The sequence below is a fragment of the Archocentrus centrarchus genome, chromosome 9 (assembly GCF_007364275.1).
Source record: "Archocentrus centrarchus isolate MPI-CPG fArcCen1 chromosome 9, fArcCen1, whole genome shotgun sequence".
Lineage (NCBI taxonomy): Eukaryota > Metazoa > Chordata > Actinopteri > Cichliformes > Cichlidae > Archocentrus > Archocentrus centrarchus.
The window spans coordinates 27780725-27796025 of NC_044354.1; the positions used below are offsets into that span (position 1 = coordinate 27780725).

General features: G+C 41.1%; 1 protein-coding gene across 1 annotated transcript in view; it reads right to left on the reverse strand.

Moving 5' to 3' along the window:
- Positions 1 to 15301, reverse strand: part of unc5db (unc-5 netrin receptor Db) — a 299326-nt gene that overhangs the window by 70554 nt on the left and 213471 nt on the right. The window contains exons 9-10 of the mRNA XM_030737775.1: positions 12945 to 13130; positions 5995 to 6357 (exon numbers count right to left, since the gene is read on the reverse strand). Coding sequence (XP_030593635.1) covers positions 5995 to 6357; positions 12945 to 13130 — 549 coding nt within the window. The remainder of the gene's footprint in view (positions 1 to 5994; positions 6358 to 12944; positions 13131 to 15301) is intronic.

Below are 15301 nucleotides of genomic sequence, written 5' to 3' on the forward strand. Positions count from 1 at the left end.
GGTCACATGTGCTCGGGCACGATTCAAGTGAGAGACCCCTCTAGAGTAGATCCCTTCTCTAAAGGGATGTTCCCCTCTTGCCTAGAACGCTATTCAGGAGGAGCTGGACAATTTAAAATATTTTAATAGAAAGAGTGTCTCCTGCAGAGCAAGTTGTATTTCAGGTTGTTTGTAGCTGTATTCTTGTAGGATAGTGCATTTTTGTGTTTTAGAGTTCAGCTCTAAAGAGAAGTAGGAAACCTAGTATGTGGGAATTTCTAATTGTTTTATTGATTTGTAGGAAATCATTTCATCACCAGCTGAAAGCATCTCCTGACATCTAGAAACACACGAAAGCACGTCATCTGTCAAGCATCCAAGAATCCACTGTCACAAATGTAGAACGTTAAGAGAAAAGTCTATAATGTTCCAACAAAGTCAGTCTAACTACACCATGAGCCTGAGGGAGAGATGATATGTGGCTGATAAACAGGCTTGTAGGATTTACATTCAGCTTCAATGTAAAGGATTCAAAGGAACGAGGAACGAAATTCTGTCCTCAGGTCCCAGTCTATCTATTTATCCTGATTAAATATAATGATATTGATATGGTTAATTTTTATGTCCATAACAGTGTAGTTTAAAGACATCTTGGACAAAACATCAACAGCTTTTGGTTCTTCACGTCCTGTTCATAGTTTTTGTTAATTCAGAAAGTTTAAAATACAGGTTTTTACAAAAAAAAAAAAAAAACCCTACCTTTAAGGTGATTAAGGGTACTTCTTTATTTGTGTCCGTACGCATGTGTTTCATTAAGCTTCATGGCCACTATGAAAGGATTTATTTCATTGGTAGAAAGTAGTTGCAGCTACTGAAAGTGGGGTCTGTGATTTATCCAGAGAATTTAGGACATTGTTTTCAAAGACAGAATCTGCTGCACTGTCTTTCATTTCTAATGAAATTTTAATTAATTCTTCAAAGCTGTAAGTCCCCTGCTTTTGTGTAGATCCACTCCTTAAAAAAGTGGCTGAACAGATGCACGGAACATTGCTATTTTGGTTTGTATCACTAAGGTGACCGGAGAGCTTCTGTAATCTGCAGTGAAGTGCTGCGTATGACTGCCTATTCAGTCTAATGAACAGCAGTCCCCGCAGACACGCTGTGTGAGTGCTGCTCTTGATAGCAAAGACTTCTCCACATAGACCTTCTGCCTGAAAGACGACCGCGGGAGGCTGATTTCACTTCACCTCTCCATGCAGGCTGAGGGGCACCAACATGTATACGGGGGGGACCACAGAAGAGGGCTGTAAGTGCAGTGGTTCGTACAGTTCACACAGACTCCTCCAGCCATTTGTGTTGGCGGGACATGATGACAGCGTGACCTCCGCTTGCCTGAGAGAGCCTACGAAGATGTGGAGGAATAACAAACAGCTACCTGCCTTGGCAACAGCACAGATGGATCTTAGCAACAGCTTAGAGTGTCTAAGGAGTATGCTCATGTACTAATAGCTGTGATATAGTAAGCATGTGACCTATGTGTTAGGAGCAAACATTGACAAGGTGATTTACATTATTATTTTCTTTATCCTTTCCCACTGATGTCTATATTTGAATATTCTCTTTCAGCCTTTTTTCTTCATTTTTTTTGAAATATCTGTTTGTAATCCTGTGTGTATATCGTTTGTTTTTCTCACAGCACTGATTTAGGTTCTTAGTACTCCACTGCAGAAGGTTTGAGCAAAGTATTAGTTGTAGGTAGAGCACAAGGCCTACATTTCATTTTATTTACAAGTCAATATGTTTTCTACTTTAAAAGGTACAAAGTAGTCCTTTGAAAATTAATGTGAAAAAGGGTAAAGAAATCATTCATGGGAGGCTTTTAATGAACAACATGGCTTCAGATTTAGCCGGGTTTCGGTGTCACAGTGGTGGTATACTTCCTGTGGGGGAACACAGATAGGTTAACGTATGCATGGCAGAACATCTGAGCCTTGCAATTCCTGACCTTATATAAAATTTGCAAGTAAACTTATTTACCAGTTTGAATGATTTTATATTTGCTCTTTGCTTTCTCTCAGTTTAATACATCCAGGGCTGCCACTGAATGAATAGGATTAAAATTCTCTTGCATAACATAGGAATACATTAAAGAAACACATTAATTTAACACAAATACCAAATCACAGTCAGATCTTCCCTTCATTTAATGATGGGGCAGCAATGCTGAGAGGTCTATTAAGTGACACAGTCAGCATTTTTGCCAGCCTTGCCTGCTGGCTTTAAATGGACTTTATTTATAGCACTTTTCCAGCGCAGTCATGCAGTGCTTTATAATACTATACATACTGTACACTGCTTTTCCTATCATACACACTCACACGATACAGCTTTGGCAACAGCAGCTTTTTTTAGTCTGTATTGTGTGTTTTTAACCTCTTTGGATTTCTTTCTGTTGTAGTTTTTCAGCCACTCTGCTGCCAGTCCATGTCTGTGACTGTTCATATGACGCCAACAACCTCCCTTTTATCTCAACATGCCCACGACTAGAAACCCTGGGTTGACTTATCACGCTGATGACCACATTCATGTGACCACGCACAGCTCAGTTACACTAGAGTAAAAATAGGACGGCAACCTGTTTGTGACCAGGAAAAATCGGTGGTTGCCCAGTGATTGCATTGAACCTCCTCTCATCCAGCAACCAAGTGCAAGTAGCTGTGGTGACCCCTTTCAATCGCAAGGTGACTGCACAGGTTAGAGGCAACCTGTCCAAACAAGCTTGGTGTGACTTGAACTGACTGCAATCACTCTCGGACAGATGGGCAAAGGTTTGCAAATAATTGCTGTCTAATTTATAAATGCAGACAGATTGCCAGCACATTGCAATCAATCTGAGTCAGTCTGCACCGATGAGCGCAATTTGTCTGGCACATGTCTCTGCAATAGGGGACTCGACTCAACAGGCTGCCAACTGGCTGCATTCTAATTATATTCCTATAGGATACGTCATTTTGCAGTTAAGTCACCGTCCTGCAGCAACTAAATCACCATTTGTGGAGCAAATTTCCAATTTCTGCTTCAAATCAATGAAGCTGGTCTTTGACCGTTAGTAGCTAACACGAATTTCTGCTTAATGTGAATTTCTGTCTATGAAGATGGCAACAGATTTGTGATATTTGCCCATTTATCACAGTTAATTACCACATTATCATAAACAGATTGCATGTAATTGCCAACTTGACCCCATTCAATCACAAGTCTGTTCTGAGTGTGATAACAGACTGACTCTGCCATATTGTTGTTTTATTGCTGTCTTGATGCACTAGAGTCACTTTGAAGTTGGCAACTGACTGTGAGTGGTCACAGACGTGGTCCCCATCTTCGAAGCAACCATTTCAAAGGCAGTGAGATTGCAAGTTCACTGCACACAGTTACAGTAACTTTGATTGCGCTGTGGTCTCAACGAATGATTCCCCAGTGTGATTGTAGCATAAGAAAGTTCAAAGGATGGATAACAGAAACACGTTATCCTTAGAGAACAGGGACTTTAACTCCTCAATGAATTTCTCTCAAACAATACTCTTAAGGAATGCAAAAATCTGCTTTGTATTCTCAGGAGCTGGTCTCACACCAGGTTCATGCTGCACAGTATTTCTGTCTGATCTTGCTGTGAGTTGAGTGAGAGACATGGCAGACTTCGACTGATCACAGCTTGGAGTCTTTCATGGCTTGGCTCATTAATAGGGAGAGGCCAGGATCCAGCTTCCCAAAAGAAAAATGTAGAAAAAATAACTGTGTGTAAATTGGTGTGTATGATACTGACTGTTCGGAGACTGCGGCCCTAGCAGTTGAAACTGTTCTTTAGTCTCTTTCTTTTTTGCCATGCAAGCCAGAGAACTCTATGCTCCTATTAGTCAATGTCACAAAACAAATTGTGGAGATTGTCATAGGAGGTCGAGAGAAGGTAAAAATATAAATCCTGACAGGCTTGTCTTTTTGTTAGAATGTCATGAGGTGTCTAAGATGTGGCCTCGGTGGCTGTCAACCATACGCTATGTGGGATAAAACAATTGCCCTATGCCTATTTTTGGACCCGCTGCTCTACATCTTCTCACTTTCCATTGTATAGTTTGAACTTGGCATTAACACTTGCATGGTGTGTACACTTTTTATCTCGCTCAGAGGAACTGCAGGCTGGCTCATGAACAGGCATGTTAGATGATGTATATTTGGGAAACCCCAGACAATGCTGAGTAGCTTTTACTGTCAGGAGAAGAGATAAATCCGTCAGACTATCCTGACAGACACATCTTTTATTTCCTCTCTGTGAGCCAGTGACCTCTGAGACGCACCATAGCCGCTTTGTACAACCAGAAACACAGCACTTTAAGAAGTCTTTAACTGCAGTCAGCAGCAAGCTGTAAATCCTGCTCTATGGTTTCTGATTTTGTGTTTCAATCGATGGTTTGTTAGACTTTTACTATTGCTGTGTTTCACACTCACGTCTCTGGTGTCATGCTAGCATATTTGTTTTGAGTGACAGATATTTATGCGGTGGTTTCTGAATACTGTTTAGTTGAGATGGTAATAATTTTCTATTTTAACAGAAGGCAAATAAAGATTTTGGTTGTTGATGTTGATCTGTTGGTAAGCAGACCTGGCCACCTTCATTAAAGCAAATACTTCTTTTGTTTACCTTAATGAACTGCAACAAAGACAGGTTTGCTTTCATGATGCACAGATAACAATAAACAGCATAGAAAAAAAATGGGAAATTAGATCTTTATAGTTTTGCATGAGTCTCCAGCAAGGTTGCACCTAATGCTAAACAGTGCTGTGTATAACGAGAGACTACTACAGTCTCTCATTATGGAAACAGTTTATGCTATGCTAGCTGTTACCCTGCACTTGATGATGGTTGACTAGCCTGGAAGTATAGAGCATTTTGTTGAAGGGTTGTCTCTCTGTGCATATGTAGCAAAAGTTTTAAAAACCAGAAACGAACAATAACCTCAGTCACGTAAGCCTAAAGATCAGTTAGTGACCCCCTGGTAACCACCACAGTCACTAGGGAAAAATGCAGAAAACCTCTCAAACATGTTGGTTTTAGTAAGACACAACTTTTACTTTGATGGTGAACATTTTCTGTTTCAGGTTTGCGTTGCACTTTTTCAAGTTTCACTACACTCGATGGCAAATGTTTGCAGACAAGTCAGTGTCTTCTGTGCAAACTATGGCCGAGTGCCACAATCTGCTGACAACCAAAGCAATCACAAAGAAGTTTTTTGTGCTGCACCCACTTCATGATCTATTTCACCCAGCGACAGCCAGCAAACTCCAGCAACATCTTGCCAATCAGTCAGGGAATACACATTTTTCCCTAACTACTGGAGGTCGTCAAGGGGTTGCCCACAAGTCTCTAGGATGTTGCGACTGAAGCCTAACAAAAAAACAAGCTATAGATCATATATTTATTTAATTAATTAGTGTGAATATCTTGAATTATTGTATTTGATTTGTATATATGGTCATGGTGGAGCAATGATTAGCACTGTTCTGGGTTCAAATACACCATCTGGTCAGAGCCTTTATGTATAGAGTTTGAATGGTCTCCCCATGTCTATGTGGGTTCTCACTGGGTATTCTGGCTTCTTCCCACAGTCCAAAGACATGCAGTTAGTGGGGTTAGGCTAACTGATGTTTCTGAATTGCTCATAAGTGTGAATGGTTGTCTGTCTCTCTGTGTTGCCCTGCAACAAATTGGCGAACTCTTTAGGGTGTACCCTGCCTCTGGCTCTATGGTCAGCTGGGATTGGCTCCAGACCCCTGTGACCCTGAACTGGATAAGTTGGATGAAGAGCAGGTGTGCTATAATAAACTGCTATAACTGGAAGCTTTGTTTTCCCCTGGTTTTTGGTTCCCAGTTTGTATACAGTCATTGAACTGCTCTTCATCAACACAAACCTTGACTCTAACACAGTGAGCATGTGCTCATCTACTTCCTGTGAAGCTCACCTGTGTTTGGCACAACCAGCCTCCCTCCATGGTGACCAAACACGCCGGTGGTCCTCAGCGGCTCTTTGCAGGAGTTGAAAGGCCCATTGAGAGTAAGCAAGCCCTTCTTGCGTCTGTCCATCGTGCTGCAGTAGTCTCGGCTCAGATCTCGGGGGAAGGTTTCAGCTGGGGCTTTGGCGTGGAACTCCGCCCGCTCGGCCACACCTAGTGAAACCATAAAGGAGCTCTGAACTTTGACCTTGATGTCTGGTAGGGGGTCAAAGAGCTCTTTGTCTGTGCTGTCCTGGAAGCAGAGGGGAGTGCTGTATGTCCGTCCCACTGTTAAGTCAGGCTGCATGGAGGAGTTGAGAAGCAATGGATTTCCTACAGAGATGGAGAGACAGCACAGCCACACAGTCATCTAGAAGCCCTGTTCACACGGGACTTGTATTATACAGGGAACTCATTTAATTAATTAATCAAAGCCCTACCTAAACAGCACTCACATGGGATAATGAAATTCAATGATGTCCCAGATACAACTAAACAAGGTCAAGATTGTAGCATTCTGGTATTTTTTTATTCCTTGATTTAGCAAAGCAAAAAGAAACATGAAAATGTTTTCACTGCTTGAAAATGGGGAAAAAGATTTTTTTAAAAAAGAGAGAATGAAAATGTGTTTCTCAGTTTGCAAGGATTAAATATTGTCACGGCTCTCTGTCTGCAGCTCAGTACAGCAGATTATGTTCAATTGAGCTGTCATTTCACAAAAAATAAATAAAATAAAATAAATAATTTAAAAAAAGGAGTTAAATTTAGAATGAATACAAATTCCTGGATGTCCCTAGGTAACATTAATCCAGGTCAGTGCAGGTTTAAAGGCCACATCTCCTGAAAATTTCTGCCGCTGACCAATGAAACTCTAGCAGCAATTAAAACAACATGCCTGGGCAGGCAGCCGGTACATCAGAGGTAAGGGAGCACAACCTGGACAGAAGGTCCAGGGCTCTGAGCCACGGTCAGAGCGTTAGATTTAATTACCAAGCACACCCACAGCTTGATCTCCATAATCCATCTGCTGGAGTCAGCTCCTCTGGACACCCAGTTGTCCTCCTGAAGGACAGAAGGGAGGGCCGTGAGGATCTGTGTGACCGCTCCGTAAATGAGGGGAGTCCTTCATCTCCCAGCATGGACCCAGCAGCAGCCTATGGAGGGTGGTGAGAGGGAGGTGTCTTCATCTGTGGCCATTAGATGTGACGACACTGCCAAACAGAGCAAGGAGCATACCGCATCGATTTGGCAGACGAGCCTCGTCCCTGGATAAGCCATGCCAAGATAACAGTGAAGTCACTGAGTCCTTGCTGCCCAGCTGTTGCCAGGCGAGGGGTGCAAAGCGGGAGGCTAATGTTGTTTTATTTTTAGGGAAATCATTAATTACCGGCTATGTGATTTGTAATGAGCATCTTGGTGTGATGCTCTTCTTTCAATCTTTCAAAACTCTACTTTATGCCTTGTTTTTTTCTTCAACAGAATGCTTTTAATAATAAAATGTAGACTGTAAACAGCCATTTGGCCATATATTTATAACTGTGCTGCTGCTGCTGCTCCTTTCCCAGTGATCTTGCGAAAAAAAAATAATAATGTTTTATTATCATCCTACTTTCTAATTCCCCCTTTTGCCTTATGTGTCTTTTGTTTACCTGCTTTTTTACATTAAAGGTATATGTTATGTCATATGTTTAATTGTGTTTCACTTCTCATCATTGTTAAGTTCCCCTTTTTGCCTAACTATCTACCCAGCCTTAATTGTTCCCACCTGTCTCATTTCCAGAGGATTTGCAGACACATGACCACTAACCATATGACATTAACGTGTCTGTCCTTTAGGACATACGACAATCACGGTGACAAAGTAGGATCAAATGAATAAGACCCCAGGCCTAGAGTCCATCTGGCAACCTCCAATCATGACAATAAAATGAGTACCAGTATTCCCTGACCAGTTGCAAGTGGTTGCTTGAGATTGATGGCAGTAACTGGAAAAATGATTGCTAAAGCCCCAGTCACACAGGCCTACAGACCTGTCAGTGACCCCCTGGCAACCACCTGTTGCTAGGGAAAAATGTGTATTCCCCAACTGGTTGGCAAAAATGACCTTGTAATTGCTTCGGTCACTAGCATATTGCTGCAGTAGTAGTCTGAATGGAAGTGATGTACTTGTCTACAAACACTGGCCAGCTACTCTCCGAGCTGTACGTAAAATGTTAAAAGGGCAAACTGGAAATAAAGAGTGTTTGCCTTCAAAGTAAAAGTTGCACCTTCTGAAACATGTTAACTTCAGTAGTAAGGGACAACTTTTCTTTCTGGTTTGTGTTGCACTTTTTTCAAGCTGTACAACTACTGGGTTAATAGTGAGTGCCAACCATGGCAATCTTCTAGCAACCAAAGCAATCACTGGAAGGTTTTTGGTGCAACACCTTCTTTACTACCAATTTCACCCAGCGAGAGCCAGAAACCTCCAGGAACCACTGGAAAATTCACATTTTTTCCATAGCAGCCACCAATGTGTCACGTCCAATATGGGAGACAACTTTCAAGCAATTTGTGCGTCGTGTGAGAAACCTCAATATCCTAAGTGTCATGACAGAGTGTTTGTCCTCTTCCTAATTTCACTAGTCACACCCAGGCCTGATTACTGCCAGACCTGTTGAATCCAGAAATCACTTAAATAGAACCTGCCTGACAAAGTGAAGTAGGCCAAAAGAACTCAAAAAGAAACAGATCGTGCCAAGATCTTAATAAACTCAAGAACAGATGTGAAACAAAGTCTTTGACATCTATCAGTCTGGGAAGGCTTACAAAGCCATTTCTAAGGTTTTGGGACTTCAGTGAACCACGGTGAGAGTCATTATCCACAAATGGAGAAAACTTGGAACATCAATGATCCTTCCCAGGAGTAGCTGGCCTACAAAAATTACTCCAATAACATATCAATGATTCATCTAGGAGGTCACAGAAGAACCCAGAACAGCACCTAAAGAACAGCAAACCTCACCTCAGTTAAGGTCCGTGTTTACGATTCAATGAGAGACTGGACAAAAGTTCCAAGGTGAAAACCACAAAGCAATGTAGATGATTCCCAAAATTTTGGGGAAAATATTCTGTGGACCGATGAAACAAAAGTTGAACTTTTTTGGAAGGTTTGAATCTTGTTACATCTGGCGAAAAAATGACACAGCATTTCATTAAAAGAACATCATACCAACAGTCAAACATGGTAGTAGTATGATGCTGCTTTGCTGCTTTAGGACTTGGATGACTTGCTGTGATTGATGGAACCATGAATTTTGCTCTCTACCAGAAAATCCAGAACAAGAATGTTCAGCCATCAGTTCATGCCCTGAAGCTCAAGCACACTTGGGTGCAGAAAAAAACAAAATGAAGGTTTTAGAGCGGCCTAGTCAAAGTCCGGACTTTAATCCAACTGAGATGCTTTGGCATGACTTTAAACAGGCCGTTCATGCTGGAAAACCCTCCAATCTGGCTGAATAAAAACAATTATGTAAAGAAAAGTGTGCCAAAATTCCTCATTGTCAGTTATCCCAAACGCTTGATTGCAGTTCTTGCTGCCAAGGGTGGCACAACCAGTTATTAGATTTAGGGGCTATTACTTTTTCACACAGTACAATAGGTTTCGATAGCTTTTTTCCCTTAATAAACGAAATCATTTAAAAATGGCATTTTGTATTTGCTCGGGTTATCTTTGTCTAATATTAAAATTTGTTTGATGATCTGAAAGATTTAAGTGTGACAGAGATGCAAAAAACTAATAAACTGAGAAGGAGGTAAATATTTTTTAATGGCACTGAGGAAGGAGCTTCAGGTATTGTCAGGTACTGCTTTATGTGAAGAACCGATTTATAGAAGCTCTCTAAGTAAATAGTAGTTATGAGCTATATTAAAATGCTTAAAGTGTGTTTACAGTTTCCTATAGTTCAGCTTGGATTAGTTATATCTGTTGTTGTTGTGGTGTCTGATCGATCTTTGTGTTAAATTGTGTGTTAAACTGCATCTATGTATAGGTTTTCTCCTTTAGGATTAAGGCCTTGAGTCAGGGCTGCTTTAGGAGTGAATGGTATGAGAGAGTGTAACCTTTTGTTGCTCTCTCTAAAAAAGGAATGACCTCACATACATGCAGGAAATAAGCTATACCTGGTTATTCAGAAAATACTTTATGTAGTGTCTGTATTGTTCTGTTAAACTTTCTATGTGTATGCATATATGGTCTCTTTCTTTTAGGCCTTTATTGTTTGTGCAGAAGGGTAACCTGAGCTTTAAGGTCTGGCCTCAAGCCAGAAGGAATGCATAGAATGTCCTTGTAGCTCTCTGGCATGCCATATAAGGAATGACCATATGTTTAGCTGTAGGTTAGGAGGCTGAAGTTTGTTTCTTAACCATGTATGGAAGGCAGGATGTGGGGGTTGCCAACACTACACTATATAACCTTTGTCTCTTCTTATGTTCTGGGAGCTAGGGCGATTAGAGACATACCCTCTCCCAGGTCGCAAAGGAAAGCGCCTGTTTTGACATTGTCTTTTTGTAAATAAACTTTATGTTATACATTAAGACTGTCGGCGAAGGATTTCTTCAACCACACAATGAAACTACAATTTTGCCTCCATAAACTACATTGTATTGCCAGCATTCAGGATTATCATTAAATTAATTTTGAGGCTTCCCCTCATCCCCTACCACACCCACCCTGAATCTGATCAGTAATGGATTGAGGGGATTTTACTTCAGTCATAGAAAACCTTTACAAAGAGTAAGAAAGGAGTAACATTGGACCAACTCTCCAGCAAAAGCTATAAACAAAATCAGATTTACTTCCTTTTATTAGGCTTTATGTTCAAATTTTCACATTTTAAATAATATTATATTATACTACATGTCCTGTGAGAGACTGTCAGCCTGTCCAGGGTGTACCCTGCCTCTCGCTCTGTAGCAGCTGGGATTCAGCCCCCACAATCCAACAACTAAATGTGCCGCACAGCATATCTTTTTTTCTCTTACATTCTCTTACAAAAAACAAAAGCGTATACACCGCCCTAGTGGTGGGTCGGAGCCACCGATGGTTACTTGTGTTTTGTTAAACACAAGAAAATTATAAATTTTCCTCTTCATAAATTGTGTTATGTGCCAAACTCATAACCCTCCCCATGGCAACTGCATGAGCAGTTGTTCGTAAAGTACGTATTATAATAATATATGTAGTTATATATTACAATATATTGTTACAAAATCCTCCAACACAATTCCACTCACAGCACACCAGTGTGCCTCTGCGCACCATACGGAAACCACTGCAGTATACTGTATTAATATCACAGCAGATTTAACATACTCTATCATTCCCCACTCTTACACCTGCGTTCCAAATGATAAAGTACCAGTGCATATGATGCGGGTAACATTACCTGGTAATTGCTACTAAAGATGATGTTCCCAAAGAAATGGATAAAAAAAGGACGCATTTTTCATTTCAAGTGAACCCACAGGCGGCTTTACTGATATTCTGGCTCTTGGTCAGAGCTGCACTCCGGTGGACATTACCCCTCTGCAGCTGACATTCGATCACTGCTAAATTTTCTCCCCTCCGGTCGAGTGGAGAATGATCTGATTATCGCTTGAGTGTGCATCTTTAAGAATGGCGCAGTGAAAATGGAATGGCAGTGGTGAGATGAGAGAAGTTAATGAAATGTACCTCAGGTTGAATACCTTGAGGGATAGGTTTGGAATTGGGCTTCTGATTAAAAATCACTCAGAAGGAGAAGTAATGCAGAGAGACAGGGTCAGGTCCAAAGACTCATTCTGCACTCTGGCAGCAGGGAACCATCCGAAAGCATTTAAGAACTTCTTTAAAGTATTTTTTTTTTTTCTAGTGATTATTGGGCATGAAAATGCTACCAAGATACAATTAAACAAGACTCTGTAAGGTCTTTCAATCCTGGATGAAGCATTTAATTTCCTGCTATGTTTATAAAAAGGATTGAAAAATCTTTAACAATGCAATCATGGCACATGCAGGCTTATATAAAATGCCTCAGCTACTTCCTCCAAAACAAACTGCTGTACTGCAAGAAGAAAGACGCGGAAGAAGGTGTTCTACATTTCATGGGCAGTCTTGGCCTGGCTTGATAGAGAGGAAAATGGAAAGGAGTGATTGCGGCCGGTGGAGGGCACAGCAGGCAGGCTGTGAGGAGAACTGGCCTATTTAAATAGGATTGATGACCTGCTGAATACAGGCCCGTTGTTTTGCCTCACACCTTTTCAATGCCGTGACAAAGGGTGGGGGAGTTGACTGGTTCCCCAGGCTTTGGAGGTGCTGTGGGGCAGCTGTGGGTCCCTGGCGGGACTCGTCACCAATACGTTGAGGATGGAGCACCTGTCAGCACCACGGCTATCACATCCACTAACCCAGAAGTGTCAGCTACGGTCATATGGATGCTGGTAGCAAGGCTGGCTGGGATAGCCGCAGTTGCATAAGCAACACAGGTTATTACTTGGCGCAACAAAAATTGAATTGATGTTCACTGTTCCGTACCCTCGTATTTATCTATCAGTGGCTTAGGCCAGTGTAATCTGATGGAGGAGATTGGTTGCCTGACAGTCAAATGTGTGGTCCACAGGTAGGAGGGGTGGTGGCAGCGGTGTCTATCAGAGATCGATTATCTCCCACTTCACAATAACAGAGGAGCAGGTCTGTCAAAATAGAAAGACTGGTTCTTTCACTGATTATGAAGGTATAAATCCTAAATAGATAGGTAGGCTGAGCACCTTTCTGCTTGATGCAAACAAATGCCATCAATCACCTGGGTGGCCCTGTGAGAGAGGTCTGTGATGATGCTGCTGTTTGGCCTTGTGGTCGCTGTCTCACGTCAACATGCAGCTGAAGGCACTCTCATTCTTACCTTGTCTGGTGTTCTTGAAGTTGAAAGACTGGAAACCCCCAGTGAGAGCCGACGAGTCGATAACGTCCACGCCGTACTCGCTGTGATTTCTCCTGTAGAGCATGACAGCCACCACAAGGACTGCAACGGTGATTATGCCGGCTCCAAGGCCCGAGTACAGAGCCACGTCATTGGAGCTGTCCATACCTGAAACACAAGGCGCGCGCGCACACACACACACACACACACACACACACACACACACACACACACACACACACACACACACACACACACACACACACACACACACACACAAAAACAAGAGCTTCTTTCAATTCTCATATTTCTCAAAAAGCACTTCAAATAATGGCCTGGGGATAGGACATAGAAATAATGGACAGGCACTCAGTGTCCATTTCCATTGCCAAAATGCAACATAATTCATTGTTTGATTCATTCAGGGGAATTGTCATTTAAGGTACTCTAGATCAATGTTAAAAAAAGAGAAATACCACTGTGGCAGTGGTTCAAGGCTACATTAGCTACTGCCCAACACATCTCTACAACAATCTCCAACTTAACTGTGGGCAGCTGAGCTGTACTGTTGGCAATGTAGGTGTAAAGATTCAAAAAGAAGAGAAATGCAGGGAATACAAAAACATATCTCCTGTTCTGCTATATTAATTTGACACTTTTTTTCTTGTCCAACACTGAACAAGTCAACAAAATTCAACACATTTTTTTCATGTTTTGTCACATGAAAAGCTTTTTGTAAAGAGGCTGAAAGACTTAGAATCATTCATTAAAGCCTAAGATTAAATTTAATGGACTTGGAACCCAACATTATACTGAATTTAGCTATAAAAGTAAAACACTGAGATATGCAGCTCTGATTTGCACATTTGTTATGGACATTCCCCAGCTGCCTCTAACGACCTGTGGACTCATTTCTGTGTGAAAGACTAAAGACAAATGCTCCACAAAAATCCAAAGTATAAGCTCAACTCCTCAGTTTATGTCAGTGCCTCTCTTCAGATATCAGTACTGAGTAACACTAATGGTAGGCAGTAATTGCGAACATCAGCAAAACAAACAGCTCCCAGCACATCACCGACTCAAATAGGGTCTCTATATAAGGACAACAAAACAAAAAACAATCGAGGCTTCATAAAGTATTTTGCTACTGACAATTTTAGCAAGCAAATAAATCAGCTGATGGTGGATTTTTTGGGATCAAGTATGACCGACAGCTGTCTGGTGTTTCGGTTAGAATTAGCTAATGCTCACATAACACTAACATTTACAAGTTGACTCAAGTGCTGTAGCAAAGGACTGGTTTGAGAGGATAATGTTAACTAATTTATCCAAACTCCCAAACCTAACCTGGTAACTTAGTTGTCCAGATTAACATGTTATCAACTAACAACAGGAACTGACCTTCACCAGATTCTTGTAGCCTAGCTAAGTTACGGCTAGTTAGCTAACCATATCTTCTATTCTCACATTTTTTTGTTAATTATGTAATAGCACTAATCAAAGCTATACCTGACATTTACATTCTACAGTCAGTTTTTGAGCTGCTATACTGATACTCTGTTATACACAATATATGATGTTCTTCCAGTTGTTGTAGACCTACAGAACAAAAGTGTAACATAATAGTGCAGATCAGGACAGTGTCATATATGTTTCATCACTGTTTTGGCCAGTGTGAGTTTACAGTGCAGTGCCAGCTGAGTACAAGCAAGCAACCGCATGATGATCACAGTTTACTTAACCTGTGGTTGTCATTAATAACAAGGTTATGAAGAGCTCCTTTAGATCTATATAAAAGACCGATTCTCTGTGTGATATAAATAATTGTATCAGCCACAATTTATGAATTTACAGCATGGAATTGTAATTTTAATATGGTTTTTCTGTAAAAAAAAAAAAAAAAAAAAAAAAAAAAAGTCACCTTAGCCAAAAGAAAGACGTCAGCTTACTGAAAAAGTTTTTCCTGAGTGTTGTGCAGAAAAGACCTTTGTCTTTGTTGCAACAATAAAGACGCGCAGACAGTGAAGATGAGATGGAGAAACGCAGTGGAGTCAACATTGTTATCATGTAGACATACACGGGCAAACACAAGCAAGTGCTGCAATGTGTTACACTGGGTTAGTATGAAAATGAAACAAGGAGGAGGGAAAGAGGTATGGCACCCCATATTCACATGGCAGCCACAGATGTTACAGTCAAGCTGTTATCAAAAGAATGATGTGTGTCTTTTAAGTCCTGCCAGAGTTTATACTGGTTCTTAAAAAGTTAAACATTCCAAAATTTAACAATCTCAATGGCCTGAATAAAATTTCCTCAAGTTTTAAACATTGTATTATGAT